The sequence below is a fragment of the Pipistrellus kuhlii genome, unplaced genomic scaffold (assembly GCF_014108245.1).
Source record: "Pipistrellus kuhlii isolate mPipKuh1 unplaced genomic scaffold, mPipKuh1.p scaffold_m20_p_22, whole genome shotgun sequence".
Classification (NCBI taxonomy): domain Eukaryota; kingdom Metazoa; phylum Chordata; class Mammalia; order Chiroptera; family Vespertilionidae; genus Pipistrellus; species Pipistrellus kuhlii.
This window is the reverse complement of record NW_023425521.1, coordinates 5,205,612-5,220,653: the sequence shown is the minus strand read 5'-3', so window position 1 is coordinate 5,220,653 and position 15,042 is coordinate 5,205,612. Positions and strand designations below refer to the sequence as shown.

Here is a 15,042-nt window from a genome sequence, read left to right as displayed (position 1 = left end):
AATAAAAATGAAAGAACATTGCCTCGAATCTAGGCCCTCCAACTAGCGGAGCCGCTGACCTATCTAGGCAGCGCAGCTGACCCCACACACCTGGGCCTCGGCTCCCCGCCCATCCCTCCCCCACCCTCCCCCCCCATTCCTCCCCCACCCTCCCCCCCTTCCTCCCCCTCATCCTCCCCCCCATCCTCCCCCTGCCCTGCACCAGAGGCGCATCCCTGCAGCCCTGGCTAGCCTCACCGCGCAGGCGCAGAGCTGAGGCTGGGTGGGCAGGCGGAGGCGTGGCCTCACCATGCGCCTGTGCCGCATTCCAGCTGCGGTGCTGCGGGGTTAATGATGCCCAGGTTGGGCATCCCGGCCCACCGGCCACGTGGAGACCTGCACTGCACACGCGCAAACCGCGCACCCGCGTCAAAAGGCGGAGGGAGCGCGCGCTCCCCGCGTCCTGCGCGCCCGGCTGCCCGGCTTCCGTCCCCCCGCGCCGCGGCTCCCTGCGGGCCGGGCTGGCGCGGCCGCGGCTGAAGAGCGATGCCCCGGGAGATCATCACCCTGCAGCTGGGCCAGTGCGGCAATCAGAGTGAGCGAGCGCGCGCCGGGCCCCTCCGGTCCCGGTTCTGCCTCTTTGGGTACCACTCCAGCGCTTGGCATCCTGCTGTTGTCCTTTCCCTCCTCCCGTGACCCCCCCACACCCGCCTGCCCTACTGCGCATGATGAACCGGCACCGGACCCAGAGCTAAGCATCCAGCCCTGGGCGGTGAAGGCTCCCAGACAGGGGTTTGGGATCTAGCATCTGGGTGTGACAGCCTCTGTGCCCAGCCCTGGGCTTCTGAGGCCTATGACTCTAGCGGACCCAGCATCTCCCCCCATTCCCCAGTTGGGTTCGAGTTCTGGAAACAGCTGTGCGCAGAGCATGGGATCAGCCCCGAGGGCATCGTGGAGGAATTCGCCACCGAGGGCACGGACCGCAAGGACGTCTTTTTCTACCAGGTGCTCCGGCGAGGTGGCCAGGGGGCTTGAAGGCAAGGGTCTTGGGAAATCCCGCCGGGTAGAGGGGCCAGGGCGGCTGGCTTGCGGAGGGAGGGCAGGGTGGAGCCAGAGATGGGAGGACGGAGGACTGGGCCGGCCTTTACTGAGTGGGCCCCCTCCTGGACTCCTGTTGTCAGGCAGACGATGAGCACTACATCCCCAGGGCTGTGCTGCTGGACCTGGAACCCCGGGTGATCCACTCCATCCTCAACTCCCCCTACGCCAAGCTCTACAACCCAGAAAACATCTACCTGTCAGAGCACGGAGGAGGAGCCGGCAACAACTGGGCCAGTGGATTCTCCCAGGTATTCAGGCGGCCATCCCAGGAACACTTGGTGTTCCCTCCCTTAGGCAAGGCCGGCTCAAGCAGCCTGGGGATCTAATTAGACGAAATTAACATAAAAAGGAGACAAAGGGATGCCCTGACCAGAGGGCTAGCCTGGGAGAGGTTTATGCAAATTATTTGCAAAGTAGCTTTTCTGAGTCGAGGGCCACCGCTGAGGCTGTGATAGAGGGTGGCAGCAGTGGTCTCTCCCTAGATAGCATTTTTGGTGCTGAAAAGAGATGCTCTCCAGAATCCTCATCCTAAACAACCCCCCCTCTCCCCACCTGTGTCTCTATATGCAGGGTGAGAAAATCCATGAAGATATTTTTGACATCATAGATCGAGAAGCAGATGGAAGTGACAGCCTAGAGGTGAGGTTTTGCCCCACTGAAGAACAAAAACAAAAAAGGCTGGAAAGTGCTGGGGAAATGTCAGGCGGCAGCCTGAACAGGTGTTGGGATGGGGGCAATGAGAGTCAAAACTCATTTACTGAGCATCTGATGTGAGCTATTGAGGTAAACAAAGTCCTTGTCCTCAAGGAAATGCTAATCAGGATGCACCAGCTTCTGGGGTCCGAGTCATCTTTCCCAGGGAGCCTCTGCCGGAATGGACACGGAGGAAGGCTGGAGACATGAGTGTGCTGGGCCTGGGCAGTGAGACCAGCCTGAAGTCTCCTCCCTGCCTTTCTGTCCTTCACACGCAGGGCTTTGTGCTGTGTCACTCCATCGCTGGGGGGACAGGCTCTGGCCTGGGCTCCTACCTCCTGGAGCGGCTGAATGACAGGTAAAGCCTGGGTTTGGGCATTAGCTCTGGTTCCCTGGGCAACATCCTTCTTTTTTATTCCCTTTTTTCCTCCTGGACTGGAAAACGTGCAGCTAGTCTTTGAGTCCCACGTAGGAACAGAGCCTGGGAGGGGTGTTTATCTGGGGAGAGGAGGGCAACTACAGAGTTTGATGCTTTTGGCTTATCCTCCCCCTCCCTCTTTCTTTCTTTTCTTAATTCTCATTTGAGGATATGCTTATTGATTTTACTTTTATATGTTTTTATTGGTTTCAGAGAGGGGAAGAGGCAGAAACACCAATGATGAGAATCATGGCTGGGCTGCCTCCTGTAGAGCCCAAAACCCGGGCGTGTGCCCTGACAGGGAATTGAACTGTGACCTTCTGGTTCATGAGTTGACAATCACTGAGCCATACTGGCTGGGCGAGGCTTATCCTTTGTGGCTCCTGGGCTCTTAAGACTCAGTTCTGCCCTCACGCCCTTTTGCAGAAGAATTTGGAGGCACTGGAAAGAAAGGAATGGCCCTTGTTGTCCCCAGAAAAGACAGAGATAGGCAGGGATGGTGCTACCTTCCCCTTATCTTCTTCCTCACTCTCAGGTACCCCAAGAAGCTGGTGCAGACCTACTCCGTGTTTCCCAACCAGGACGAGATGAGCGACGTGGTGGTCCAGCCCTACAACTCACTGCTCACCCTCAAGAGGCTGACCCAGAACGCCGACTGCGTGGTGAGCATAAGAGGAGGGAGCGGGGGTGGGGTTCGCCTCCCAAACCGGGAGACCCACACACCTGCCCTTCCGGAGCCCCAGCTGAGAGAACAGACGGCCAGCAAACCCGTACCTCGAACCCCAAATTATGAAATAAGGACCAGATCCCAAGTTGCTTACAACCCCCCTCTTTTGTCCCCCTTATTTAATGCCTACTCATGCTTTACATTTTCAGCACAAAGGTCACTTTGTTAGCCAAACCATCCTGACCACTCAGTCAAGGTCAAGTGCCTTTGTGCATATTTTAGGCGGTAACTATACTCTTCTGTTGTTTTATATTTAATGTCAGTCTCCCTCCACTAGACTGTAGACAGGGCGAGGGGGAAGACCATGCCTTGGTATCTGCAGAGCCAGGCTCAGTGCATGGCACATGGTGGGAATCAGATATTGGGTGACTGCACTGGGTGGTAGAAAGTGTCTCAGGATGCCCCAGACACAGTACATTTCCTTTTAAAAGAACATACTGACTTCCTGGTTTTGGACTTTAGAGAGGGGATAAGCTAATCACTTATTTCTCTGCCCCTTTTCTCCTCAAAAAGGTGCCGTGACCCTCTTCTGTCCCCCTCAGGTGGTGCTGGACAACACCGCCCTGAACCGGATCGCCACAGACCGCCTGCACATCCAGAACCCATCCTTCTCCCAGATCAACCAGCTGGTGAGCCGCTGCTTCTGGATTCCTTTGGACTGGAACCCCTTCCTCCTGGAACCCTTGTCTGGGGAAGGGAGCACCCCCCAACCAGGCCCAGGCCCCTGACCTGGCATCCCTGTCCCCAGGTGTCCACCATCATGTCAGCCAGCACCACCACCCTGCGCTACCCTGGCTACATGAACAACGACCTCATCGGCCTCATCGCCTCCCTCATTCCCACACCACGGCTCCACTTCCTCATGACGGGTTACACCCCCCTCACCACGGACCAGTCGGTAAGAACAGCCCTCGCTGTCTCAGGCCCAACTGGCCCGGAGCCCAGAAACCTCTAACCCACCTTCCTCTTTCCCTGCTGCCCAGGAGGCGCTGTGCTCAGGGGCTGGCACAGACTGGAAGACTTTCTTGCTGACTTGCTCTCCTCCCTCCCTTGCCTTTGGCTCCCTGCAGGGTCTGGGCTGTATGGGGTCTCCTTATGCTCCTGCACAGGGGCATGAGTTTGCTGAGCTGAGGATGGCTAAGATTCCCGATCCCACAGCAGAGGCTCAGCAGAGGCCTGAACCTAAAGACAGTCCCCAAAGAGGCCGCACTGCCCCGAGTCTGGTGGGGGACATGTGTTGCCTCCTCTTCTCTGTCCGTGCATCTGTGGACTGTGCCCTGAGTGCTGGCCTGGTCCCCGTGGCCCACTGTCCCCTCAGGTGGCCAGCGTGAGGAAGACCACGGTCCTGGACGTGATGAGGCGGCTGCTGCAGCCCAAGAACGTGATGGTGTCCACTGGCCGGGACCGGCAGACCAACCACTGCTACATCGCCATCCTCAACATCATCCAGGGCGAGGTGGATCCCACTCAGGTAGGTGAGGCCCCTTCGTTCCACCCTGGGACCTGCGGGGGTAGAGGAGAGGCGACCACCACCACCCTGTGCCCACCCCAGGTGCACAAGAGCCTGCAGAGGATCCGGGAGCGGAAGCTGGCCAACTTCATCCCCTGGGGCCCAGCCAGCATCCAGGTGGCCCTGTCCAGGAAGTCTCCCTACCTGCCCTCCGCCCACCGGGTCAGCGGGCTCATGATGGCCAACCACACCAGCATCTCCTCGGTGAGGCTAGTCTCCTGGTCTTTGGCCGCTGTTCCACTAGCCCCTTTGTCATTCTCTCCCCATCCATTCCAACCTCCCCACCCTGCACTGGCTCCCATCATGGAGATCTCCCTCTTCCAGCTGTTTGAAAGTTCCTGCCAGCAGTACGACAAGCTGCGGAAGCGGGAGGCCTTCCTGGAGCAGTTCCGGAAGGAGGACATCTTCAAGGAGAACTTCGATGAACTGGACAGATCCAGGGCGGTTGTGCAGGAGCTCATCGATGAGTACCATACAGCTATGCAACCAGACTACATCTCCTGGGGCACCCAGGAGCAGTGACTTCCTCCCTCCGCCCCCTGGAGAGTAAGCACCGTTCCCATCATGGCGGTCCCTCTGTCCCACCTTCCCTTCACCCACCTTCCCTTCACCAGCAACCCTTTGAGGGTTCCTCTCCGGCCCAGAAGCTAGCCCTGCTCCCTCTCCCATGCCCTAACCCTTGATATGCTTGTTTACATCTAATAAAATAATAAAGCTTGGTTGTGAATATAATCAGGTTTCGGCCTATCACTATAGGGATGAGGAAGGGCCCTCCGTGTTCCCTCCCAATGCCCAGGTACGTGGGTTAGGGAGACCTTTACCTGCTCTACCTTCTTACCATTAGTCCAGGTCTTAGCGTGTCTGCTACCGTTAACATCCTTTGCCTAGAACAGCCTATTTCTAGGCTGTTGCCCCAGCTTCCTTTACTCAGGGATGAGGCTGTAAGGACTATGGAAAGATGGCCCATAGTAGGACAGGAAATCTGGGACTCTAGTTTCCCAGTGCCCCAGGGTATCAGATCCTCAGGAAATCAACCCTGTTCAATCTGATCTGATAAAGCAGCCACAGATCTCAGGAGTCCTGACAAGCTCTTTCTGTGCCACAGAAGATCCTGGGTCTAATCCTGCCCCAGGGTTCTCTCCATTCCAGGCCCAAAGCAACAGGCCTTTCACGCACTGGGCAGTGCTAGTCCTGATGACTCACCGCCCTCTGGCCTCCGGGACACCAGGAGGCCACCTCTGTGCACTCATTGGCGAGGAGAGAGTAACTGCCAGCTTCCACAACTGCCCTCTTATCCGCCCCACCCAGTGCCCAGTGGCAGCATACTGGCCACGAAAGGGTTAAATCCAGGCAGTCACAGAGGGTGGAGCCCTGTGGTATCCAGACTTCCCTCAGTGCTGGTAAAAGCCCAGAGTGTGGGCGTCCCCAGAGGTGGAGCTCTGAGCCTTGGAGCTCCAACTTGTCCACTGACAAACTCCCACAGGAAGGGTTTGTGTAAATAAGGATTTTTTTTTTTTTTTTTTTTTTTTTTTTGCTTCTCTTCTACAAATAAATTAAGAAACAAACTAGAAAATTGCACCCATTGCAGCCCTTTGGTGTGGGGTAGGCCCTGTCCCTGCAGGGCGAAAAGGGTCCATGGTTCCCTCAGATCTCAGAGCAGTCCAGATCCAGGCTGGAGATGGAAGGGAGGTCGTGACCTCTTGGCAGGCTCATTTCTGCAGCTGCCCCAAACAGCCAGAGTGTCCCTGGGGCTCGTCCAGGCCGGGGTGCTGGCTGGGAGAGGAGATGTCTGGCAGGTCTTGGCATGAAGGAGGAGGACTGCTGCAGGGCCTCTCAGGGGAGGGGTTAGCCAAGTAGGCATTCACCAGCTGCATGATCTCTTCCACCTAAGAAAGGGCAGAGGGCAGAATATAACCCCAGTAGCCACTGGGTTCTCCTGTCTCCTCCTCCACCACCCAGGCTCCTAACCACAGCCTTCCATGAGCTGCCCCTACAAGATTTTCTTCCTCCCCATCACTCTCTCCCTCACCATGTGCCAGTCACACTTCCTTCTTGAGCTCCTCTAACCAGCTAAGTTCATGTTCATCTCAGGGCCTTTGCACTTGCTTGTCCCTCTAACTGGAATGCTGTTCCTGTAGAACTTCCTATGGCTAGTTTATTTATTTATTTAAAATATGTTACTGATTTAAAAAAAATATATTTTATTGATTTTTTACAGAGAGGAAGAGAGAAGGATAGAGAGTTAGAAACATCGATGAGAGAGAATCATCGATCAGTTGCCTCTTGCACACCCCCTACTAGGGATGTGTCCACAACCAGGGTACATGCCCTTGACCAGAATTGAACCCGGGACCTTTCAGTCCGCAGGCCGACGCTCTATCCACTGAGCCAAACAGGCTTCGGCTGTTACTGATTTTTTTACAGAGAGGAAGGGAGAGGGATAGAGAGCTAGAAACATCGACAAGAGAGAAACATTGACCAGCTGCCTCCTGCACAACAGCCAATGTACATGCCCTTGACCGGAATCGAACCTGGGACCTTTCCGTCCGCAGGACGGTGTTCTATCCACTGAGCCAAACTGGTCGCTGCTCCTATGGCTAGTTTAGATGCCACCTTCTTTGAGTATCCTTTCCTGACCATCCTACACAATGCCACGGCCGCCTCCAGTCACAGGGCCCTTCCCTCTGTAGCATTCATCACTCTATTCAATAGTCCGCACCCCTCCTTCCTGCTCACCTGGGGGCTCTGCAGGAGGAGCTGGCTCTCCCCCACCCTCAGCGCCAGGGTGTGTGGGCCCATTAGCTGGCAGGCGGCCACGTGACCGTAGCTGACACTGTGGATAGGCTCCGTCTCACCCGGTCGGGAGAGGGACATGGCCTTGGCTCCCAGGCCCAGGCATAGCTTCTGGGGAGCACCCCCACCAGGCTCCTGGAGACAGACGGGCAGAGTCAGGGTGCAGAGAGAGGACCCTCTCTTTTGGTGGGAAGAGATGGCTGAGAGCAGGAGGATCCCCAGCCCCCCTATGAACCACAGTGAATGTGTGGACCAGGGGTTAACGCTCCCAGGGTGTGGAGGGTCTGGGACAGACAGCTGTGCTGGGGGTAGGGAGTGAAAGGACCCCCCAGTGGGGGCGTCTGGCTCTGGGGCAAAGGTGTGGGGGCTTGGGCCACCAGAGTCCCCTTCTCCCTTCTCCCCCTCACCGTGCTCAGCTCCAGAACTTCATACCGAGCAGCGCCGAACCCTGGACACTGCGCCGCCAGGGCCAGGTAGGCCGCCATGGCCTCAGCTCGGCCCATGCCCTGGAGCCGCTTCCAGCTGCCCAGCACGGCCGCCATGCCGGCGCTGCCTCCTCCCTCTCGGACCGCGCTGCCCGCCGGGCGGCCGGCCCCGATGCGCCGGGCCCGCTCCGCTCGCCTCTTGGCCAGGCCGGAGCTCCAGATCGCCCCGGCCAGCAGGGCGGCGGAGGGGGGCGGCCTGGGGATGGGGCGGGGAGGGTCCTCCCGCGGCGGGGGCGGGGTGGGGGGCGGCAGCAGGCGGTCCAGGCGCGGCGGGGGCGCCCTGGGGGAGAAGTCGCGGTGCAGGCTCTGCAGGCGCAGCGCCGCCAGGGCGCGCAGCGTGTCGTCGGGCGGGGGCGGCTGGCCGCGCAGCAGCAGCGCGTGAGCCTGCGGGAGGCACCGGCATCAGGCGGGGCCACTGTGCCAACACCCTGGGGCGAGGAATCTGAGGTCTGGGTTCGAGGACAGCCTCCCCCAGGGTTGCCACAACGCCCGACGTGCGATGGCCCAACAAGGGAGGTCAGGCTGGAGGGGAGGGGGGGATGAGGGGTTGCGTCCATGCTAACATCCTCACCTGCTCAAAGAGGAAAGGCAGCTCGTGGCCGTCCGGGGCCAGCCCCTCAGGGCGCAGAGGTCCGTGGAGACGCAGACACAGTTTCCAGCCGGCGTCGGGCGGGTCCTCCGGCGCGGCTTCCTCCGCTGCTAAACTGCGATGGAGATCGAGGGGCTGAGCGAGGCCGCGGGCCCCCACCCTCCAAGGGTTGGTTGGTTGGGCGGGACGGGGCCAAGCTGGGGGGGGCGGGGGGCTTTGGGAGCGGGACTAGAGCGGAGAGGACCTCGGAGCTGAGATCTGAAACTCCACTGCAAGGCGCTGGCGGACAGGGGTCCGTCTTAGAACCAGCAGAACCAGCAAACTCTCTCTACTGGGCAGGACAGGCGACAAGCGCTCATGGTTCGCTTGGGGACCGACCTAGGTTTGCAGGAAGATGGGCTAACGGAGAGGGGGGCCGGGGCTGGACATTTACTTCTCAAACCTGGTGAGCACGTCGGCCATGAGAGTCCCCCCGGCCAGGGCTCGCTCCTGGGCCCCTCGCTGCTCGTACAGCGCGAAAGCGTTGCGACTTCGGGCCAAGCCCAGCCGCCCCACCAGCTCCCGAGCAACCTGAAGGGGAGAGTCAGACCGCTCGGGGGTCTTGTCAGCACTGCTGGGGGGGGGGGAGCTGATCCCATTGTGTGTGTGGGGGGTGGTCTTTCGAGTCTCAGTCCTGCCACACACACACCCCTGATCCCGATGATGACTCTCAGACCCGGGGCAAACCTGGGGCCCGCGCACCCACCGGGAGGGCTGCGCGCAGAAAGCTGGGAGGAAGGGCTGGAGTTTCGGGGGGCCTCTCTCTCCGGCCTTACCTCCGCCGCCGTGGTGTGGGAGTCTATGGCCACCGGGCAGGCCCCCGCCCCCGGGCAGTGCACGGTGCACAGCAGCTCCTGCCGCCGGCTCAGCGCGGAGATCTCCGCCAGGGATGGCACCAGCTCGCGGCCGCGCGTCCGGCCCAGCGCCTGGCGGATGAAGCGCGCGTACTCCGCCAGCTCCGAGTCCGGGAGCGCCTGCTCCGTCCTGGGTTGGTGAGGACCCTCAGGTCGGTGCTCAGAGGGCCTTCCTTCTCCCCTCCCTCTCACATTCTTACTTTACAGTTTATTTCATCTCGTTGGTGCCCTCCCCTCGAACTCTAAGCTCCAAGAAGGCAGCGAGCGACAGGCTGCTCGGCATCTACCCCTGGCGCTTGGTAAGGAGCTGAAGGGTTTTCTAAGGCTCCTAGCGGCTCTCTAACTGCCCCTCCCACTTCCCCAAGGTCTCCTAGGTCCTTCTTCCGCCTGGAATCCAGCCGCTTTCCAACCTAAAAGCCCCGGCGCTGGACTGCACCAGCCCCAAGGAAAAGCTCCCTTTTGACTATTCCTCCGCCCAAAGGGGCACCTTTTTTTTTTTTTTTTTTTTTCAATCCCTCCGCCTGCAAGGGAGATGCGATCTTGTGATTCCCAGAAAGGCACTGCACCTATTCTCAGCGGCCCTCACCTTGGATAAATCCCTCCCCTCCTCCGGGTTTAAGTTCTTCATCTGCCCAACCCTTTCCAAAGGCCTGCCACCCTCTCCCAGCTCCATAGCGCCCGGCCTTGGCCTTGCCCCGGCCCAGCCCTCTCACCTCTCCAGGTGTCCCAGGAGGTGCCCCCGCACGGCGCCCCCAGGCCGGAAGGTACAGCTCATGCAGGTGAGGAGCTGCCAGTAGCGCAGGGCCGCGGGGTCTCGGGCGGCCGGGAGCCCCGGGGGCCCCGCGGGGCCCGAGGTCTGCTTAGCCAGCTGCAGGAAGAGCTCGTCGCGCAGCGCGGGCAGGTCCCGGCAGGTCTGGAGCACACCCTGCATCAGGGGCCCGGGCCGCCGCGCCCCCTCCAGCGCCTGCAGCGCCAGGAACAGCCGCACCGCCTCCTCGCGCAGGGGCGCGTAGCCCGGACCTGCAGGAGGGCGGGGGGCGGAGGGCCGGTTTGGAGAGGGGACGCAGAGCTGAGCCCTGGGAGGAAAGCGTGGGCCAGGGGAGGTCGAGGGAGTGTGAGGGTGGCAGGGAAGGGAGAGTGCGAACGACAGGAAGAGTGAAGGGAAAGCAGTGGTCCCCGCAGAGCCAAACTCTCCACCCCTCCCCCAGGGCTCTTCCCGTCTGCTAAAGATGCACTCCAGCTAGGGAGGTAGAGGCACAGACTGAGGGACATGGGCTCTGCAGTTGGGCACAGGGAGCCATCACCATGGGCCAGAAAACAGGCTGCACTGGGAGTCAGAAAGCCAGGGTTCTTCTCCCAACTCCCCTTACTCCTCCAGCTCAGTGGTCGGCAAGCTCATCAGTCCACAGAGCCAAATATCAACAGGACAACGATTGAAATGTCTTTGGAGAGCCACATTTTTTTAAACCTAAACTTCCTCTAACGCTCCTTCTTCAACATAGACTCGCCCAGGCCGTGGTATTTTGTGGAAGAGCCACACTCAAGGGGCCAAAGAGCCGCTTGTGGCTCTCGAGCCGCAGCTTCACGACCTGGGCCAGTCACTAATCCCCTTCGGGGAGAAACGGCGGGATGAAGTGAGCACATTCTCCCACCATTTGTAAAGACATTATGGCATGGTCTTAAGGGCGTGATAAAAGAATAGAAAGCAGGGTAGAAACTCATTTAAGAACACCAGTCATCATAAAAAAAAAAAAAGGTCAGGGGACTCTTTCTCCCTCCCTACGTGGGAGTCGGTGCTTGTTTCTCAATAAATTTCCACCTTTGCTATTAAAAAAAAGATTAAAAAATTTCGAAGGGGGCCTTTTTCGTATGTGATGGCTTCCCACCCTGCCATCCTGGCTCTCAGTCTGCTCAGCTTCTGGTTTCAGCTTTCTTCTTTAAAAAGTGTGTGTGGGGGGGCGGGGGGAGGGGCTGGATGGTCCCCTGAGGACTCCTGGGTCTCAGGTGAGGCATTCAGATCCCCCAGCCAGGGGGCTGGGCCACGGGCACCACTCACCTGGGGCGCTGGCTCCATAGGGCAGGGGCAGAAGTGGGGCGTACAGGGCCCCGCTGGTGTGCCTCAGAATAGGGTTCCGCCGGTAAATGAGGGCCACGGCCTCTGGATCCGCGCCACTCTCCTGGAGGCCAAGGAAAGGGGCACAGTGATGGAGAAGGGGGCTCCCCAGGAGCCCGGAAAGCCCCCCCACCCTCCTCTTTCCCCACGGAGCCCCCTCTCTCCCACCTGGATGTCCCTGAGCAGCAGCTGGGTGGGGGTCTCCAGCGGCGCCTTGGAGGCGATCACTTCCCGCAGCGCCGCCCCCCAGCGCTCAGCCTCGGCCTGACGCGGGGAGCAGAGCCGGACGCTGTGCTTCCGGCCAGACACGGTCACTAGCCACAGACCTGCGGGCAGGAGAGGCCCGGAGAGCCGTCAGGGCCGGCCGGGGCTACCACCCAGGGAGGGAGGGGAATCCCCACGAGGTCTCACCCGTCTCCTTGGGCCTGCGCTCCGGGCCGGTCACTGAGCACAGGCTGGTGAGCACCAGGCTCCCGAGGCGCCGCGCCCCCTGCCCGCTGCCGCTGAACTGGTCCAGGGAGTCCCGGGTGAGCACGAACCAGGCCCGGCGCGGGGGCAGCCAGGGCCGCGCCCCTCGTCCGCGCGGCTCCCGGTACAACCAGCCTGGGGGGAGGGCACCAGCAGGCGAAGACATTATCCCCAGGAGCCTGGGTGCGGACCGAGGGGCATCCAGAACGCATGGGGAAGGGGGTCCTCACCTTTCACCACCACATCCGCGTCGTCCTCCAGCGGCCCCTTCTCCGGGATGAGGCTCCGCGTCTCCTCCCAGCTCTGCAGCCTGGGCCAGGGGGGAGGGAGGGGGGAAGGGTTGGGAGAGGCTGCGGGTCCTGCACCCCGCCTCCAGGGGGACTCCTCAACAGGGGTTCCCCCGACAGAAAGGGGTGCCTGCTCCCGAGCCGGGCACCCCTCCCCCCGGCTGTGGGAACTGCTGGGCCGGTCTGACTTCTCACCAAAAATAGCCCGGACCCCCCCCCCCTTCCTCCCGGCGCCCCCAGCCGGACCGCCCCCTCGGGACCCCAGCCAAACCACAGCGTCCGGCGTACGGACTCTCCCTTATTGCACAATCGCGAGAGGGAAGGCGGCGAGGATGGGGGTCCTGGGGGGGACCGGGTGGGGTCTCCCGACCATGGGATGCGGAGGAGGCGCTCACCTGTCCGAGATCGGCCCGCTCCTCACAGGCTGGGTCAGCGTCACGTCCAAGGGGCCCTGGGGAAACAGGCTCAAGGTCAGAGCCCTCCGCTTGGGATGCGCAAGGCTTCTGCCCCCGGACGGTGCTGCTCAGGGGACTGAAGAATCCAGGCGTGGGGTCCTGATTGTGACGGAGCTGGCTAAGGCCGCTGGGCTCGCCCCTCCCGCTAGTTTCTATAGCACAGCTGGAGCTTTTAAAAAGCTTCCTCTGGGTCGGTTACACTTCAAAGATGCCATCAGGGGCTTGGGAGGGGAGAAAGAGCACTGGACGGGGAGTCAGGAGACCTGGGTTCGAATACCAAGCCCAGCACTCACTGACCAGGGATGGGAGAGAGGGACATCGAAGTCCCCTTCAATCCTCGGGCCTTAGCTTCCCGACCTTTGAAAGGGAGAGGAGGATGAGGTCTCTTTTTGCTCCTGCAGGTTCCCAGTCACTCTCCCCTCCTTTTCCCTGGTTGGCTGGGGGGGGGGGGTGGGCAGGCAGGAAGTGGGCACAGAGGCGAGTGAAGGAGAATGAAGGGGAGAGGGTCCCTTCAGCATAGGGCTTAGGGTTTTCCCCAGGAGCCTTTTAAGGCCTTCCACAGACACCACAGAGACTCAGTGTAACCAGAGACCCTGTCCCTTTGCTGGGCCCAGGAAGGGCTGGCCAGGCTGAGAACGGGACACGCACCCCCCCCCCCCCAACGCCTTAGAACTTCCACTGTAGACCTGGGTCTGAGGCCACAAACCCATCCAGGAGCCAGGCCATGGCAAGAAGACTGCTAAGGCCAAGAGGGGAAGGTGGGGGAGGGGGGCCAGGGACACCTGTCCCCAAGCTCCCGGGAGGGGGGTGGAGGTGGAGCGTGAGGGAAGCAGTGGCCTGATTCACAGAGCCGACCCTGCCCAGCCTAGACGCTTGGGGACGCCTGGGTCCTGCGTGTTCCTGAGGCACAAAGACCCACCCACTTTCTGGGGAGTCCGAAAGGGGCTCGTGGCCACCCCACCACGGAGGGCAGGTGCTGGCCACTCTCAGACCAATCCCCCTAATCGCAGTCCCGTTTCCCTCCCCGCCCCCCCCCTCTATATTTATCCGACCGCCGCCTCCGCCAGGTGCTGGCGCCGGCCCTGGCGGGAGGCTCAGCCCGCCCCACTCGGGCACGGAGCCACCGGGCCTGCTGGGGACCCCTGAGCGGGGGGATGGGGGCCTGACCCAGGCCATAGCCCTGGGAAGCTGGTTGCCAGTCTGTGAGGGAATCACAGAGGGGAGGACAGGGGGAGGCGATCTCCCACACCCCGTGCCTCAGTTTCCCCATGAGGAGGAGGTTGGACACAACCTGGGAGCCGGGTGTTCCGCAGGCCCATCCCCTCCGGATTCCCAAGGAGGCTCACCAGGGCGGGCCGCGAGTTCTGTCCTGAGGTTAACGACGACGGGTCCTCGGAGGGTGGTGGCCCCCAGCTCCCTCTCCGTGGGGTCCCCGCCACGGACCCTAACCCGAAGGGGCGGCCTCCCCTTGCCCAGGTCCCTGAGGCGGGAGCTCCCAGAGAGCATCCAGGCCCCGCGCTCGGGAGCTCGGAGCGGAGAGGACCCAGGCGTCCGGGCCGCCCAGCCGGCCCCTCCACATTCCTGGGCGCTGGCGGAGGCGGAAGGAGATGGGCTGGGACCGGGCCCGGCGGGGCAGGGAGAGGCAGGGCCAGGTCGGGCCACGCGTGACGCCTCCCGCCTCGGGGCCCCAGCAGGTGGACAGCACCCAGCGCGAGGCCCACGGGCACCTCCAGGCAGGGCTGCTCCCGGGACTCCGACCCCGAGGCAAACGCCTCTCCCACGTCCGCAGTAGCCGGTCTGGAGTCTGAGCGGGACCCGGCGTGACGGCTCGGGTAGGGAGAGAGAGGGGTTGAGACGAGGTTTCAAACCCCCAGGACTTACCCTCCCGCCGCCCGCTGGGCTCGGGGTCCGCAGTTCAAAGGTCTCCTCGTCCTCGTCCTCGTCTCCGTCCCCGCTGAGCTCGCCGTCCCCGTAGTCCCGGTGCAGGAGAGTGAAGCCTCGACGGCAGCAGAGGAGCCACCACAGTCCCCCGGGGAGAGGCATCCGGGCGAGCGGCCGGGGGAGGGGGGAGCCGGCAGCCGGCTGCCGAGCTGCAGGGGGTCCTAAGCCTGGCGGTGCTCCGACCCGAACCGGGGGAGAGAGGAGGCGGGTGGAGGGGAAGGGAGAAGGGGACGGGGCGGAGGCAGTGTCTGGCGCTCGGGGACCAGGGCTTGTTAGCTAGAGCCCGCGGGGGGCTCCGTGTCTGGGCCCCCGAAGGGGGAGGGGGAAAAGCGTCCAGAACCCAGGGGGAAAGATGGAGCAATGTCCGGAGCTGGGAAGTAGTGTCCGTGGCGGTGTCCAGCCCTGCGGGGGGCAGTGTCCGGTGCAGAGTCCACGGTGGGCAGCTGTCCAAGCGCCAGAGGAGGGTCGTGTCCGGTAGAGCGTCCGGTGGCCGGGGCCCGGGCCGCGCGCCCTGCGCTCCCTGCAGCCCGGGGACTGGCGCGCTGGGGGCGCGAGCACAGCGCCGGGACCCGCCTCCCCAGTCCCCTCCC

General features: G+C 61.8%; 3 protein-coding genes across 8 annotated transcripts in view; 2 read left to right on the top strand and 1 right to left on the bottom strand.

The window, feature by feature from the left end:
• The window catches only part of LOC118726263 (tubulin gamma-1 chain), a 31,933-nt gene extending 26,773 nt beyond the window's left edge, over positions 1-5,160 (top strand). Inside the window, exon 13 of the mRNA XM_045586247.1 lies at positions 4,971-5,160. The gene's annotated coding sequence lies outside the window, so the exon portion shown is untranslated. The remainder of the gene's footprint in view (positions 1-4,970) is intronic.
• Positions 304-5,160, top strand: TUBG2 (tubulin gamma 2). The gene is made up of 11 exons (XM_036450734.2): positions 304-574; positions 872-984; positions 1,161-1,328; positions 1,651-1,719; positions 2,052-2,131; positions 2,727-2,853; positions 3,461-3,547; positions 3,667-3,816; positions 4,237-4,389; positions 4,471-4,632; positions 4,753-5,160. The coding sequence occupies exons 1-11, from the start codon at positions 526-528 to the stop codon at positions 4,948-4,950; spliced, it is 1,356 nt and encodes a 451-aa protein (XP_036306627.1). The 5' UTR covers positions 304-525; the 3' UTR covers positions 4,951-5,160.
• Positions 4,505-15,024, bottom strand: PLEKHH3 (pleckstrin homology, MyTH4 and FERM domain containing H3). 6 transcript variants are annotated; one of them, XM_036450725.2, is made up of 13 exons: positions 14,393-15,022; positions 12,452-12,507; positions 12,000-12,079; positions 11,713-11,904; positions 11,470-11,627; positions 11,245-11,365; positions 9,902-10,208; positions 9,111-9,318; positions 8,729-8,865; positions 8,278-8,410; positions 7,629-8,090; positions 7,165-7,356; positions 4,505-6,314 (listed from the first exon to the last, which is right to left on the bottom strand). In XM_036450725.2, exons 1-13 carry the CDS (start codon positions 14,552-14,554, stop codon positions 6,138-6,140), a joined length of 2,385 nt encoding a protein of 794 aa, XP_036306618.1. In that variant the 5' UTR covers positions 14,555-15,022; the 3' UTR covers positions 4,505-6,137. The 6 variants fall into 6 exon arrangements, 5 of the variants coding, with proteins under 5 accessions (XP_036306618.1, XP_045442199.1, XP_036306619.1 ...); XM_045586243.1 differs by having other exon boundaries at positions 8,278-8,406; positions 8,731-8,865; XM_036450726.2 differs by having other exon boundaries at positions 8,738-8,865.
• Positions 15,025-15,042: the final 18 nt, after the last annotated feature.

Bases quoted from the DNA above. Each gene is read 5' to 3' on its own strand.
- TUBG2 (XM_036450734.2), top strand. From the start codon at position 526: ATGCCCCGGGAGATCATCACCCTGCAGCTGGGCCAGTGCGGCAATCAG. The intron at 1,329-1,650 runs GTATTCAGGCGG...CTCTATATGCAG, and splicing joins GGGCCAGTGGATTCTCCCAG to GGTGAGAAAATCCATGAAGA. The intron at 2,854-3,460 runs GTGAGCATAAGA...TGTCCCCCTCAG, and splicing joins CCCAGAACGCCGACTGCGTG to GTGGTGCTGGACAACACCGC.
- PLEKHH3 (XM_036450725.2), bottom strand. From the start codon at position 14,554: ATGCCTCTCCCCGGGGGACTGTGGTGGCTCCTCTGCTGCCGTCGAGGC. The intron at 12,508-14,392 runs GTAAGTCCTGGG...CTGTTTCCCCAG, and splicing joins GCCCAGCGGGCGGCGGGAGG to GGCCCCTTGGACGTGACGCT. The intron at 8,866-9,110 runs GTAAGGCCGGAG...TCTCCCCTTCAG, and splicing joins CCCACACCACGGCGGCGGAG to GTTGCTCGGGAGCTGGTGGG.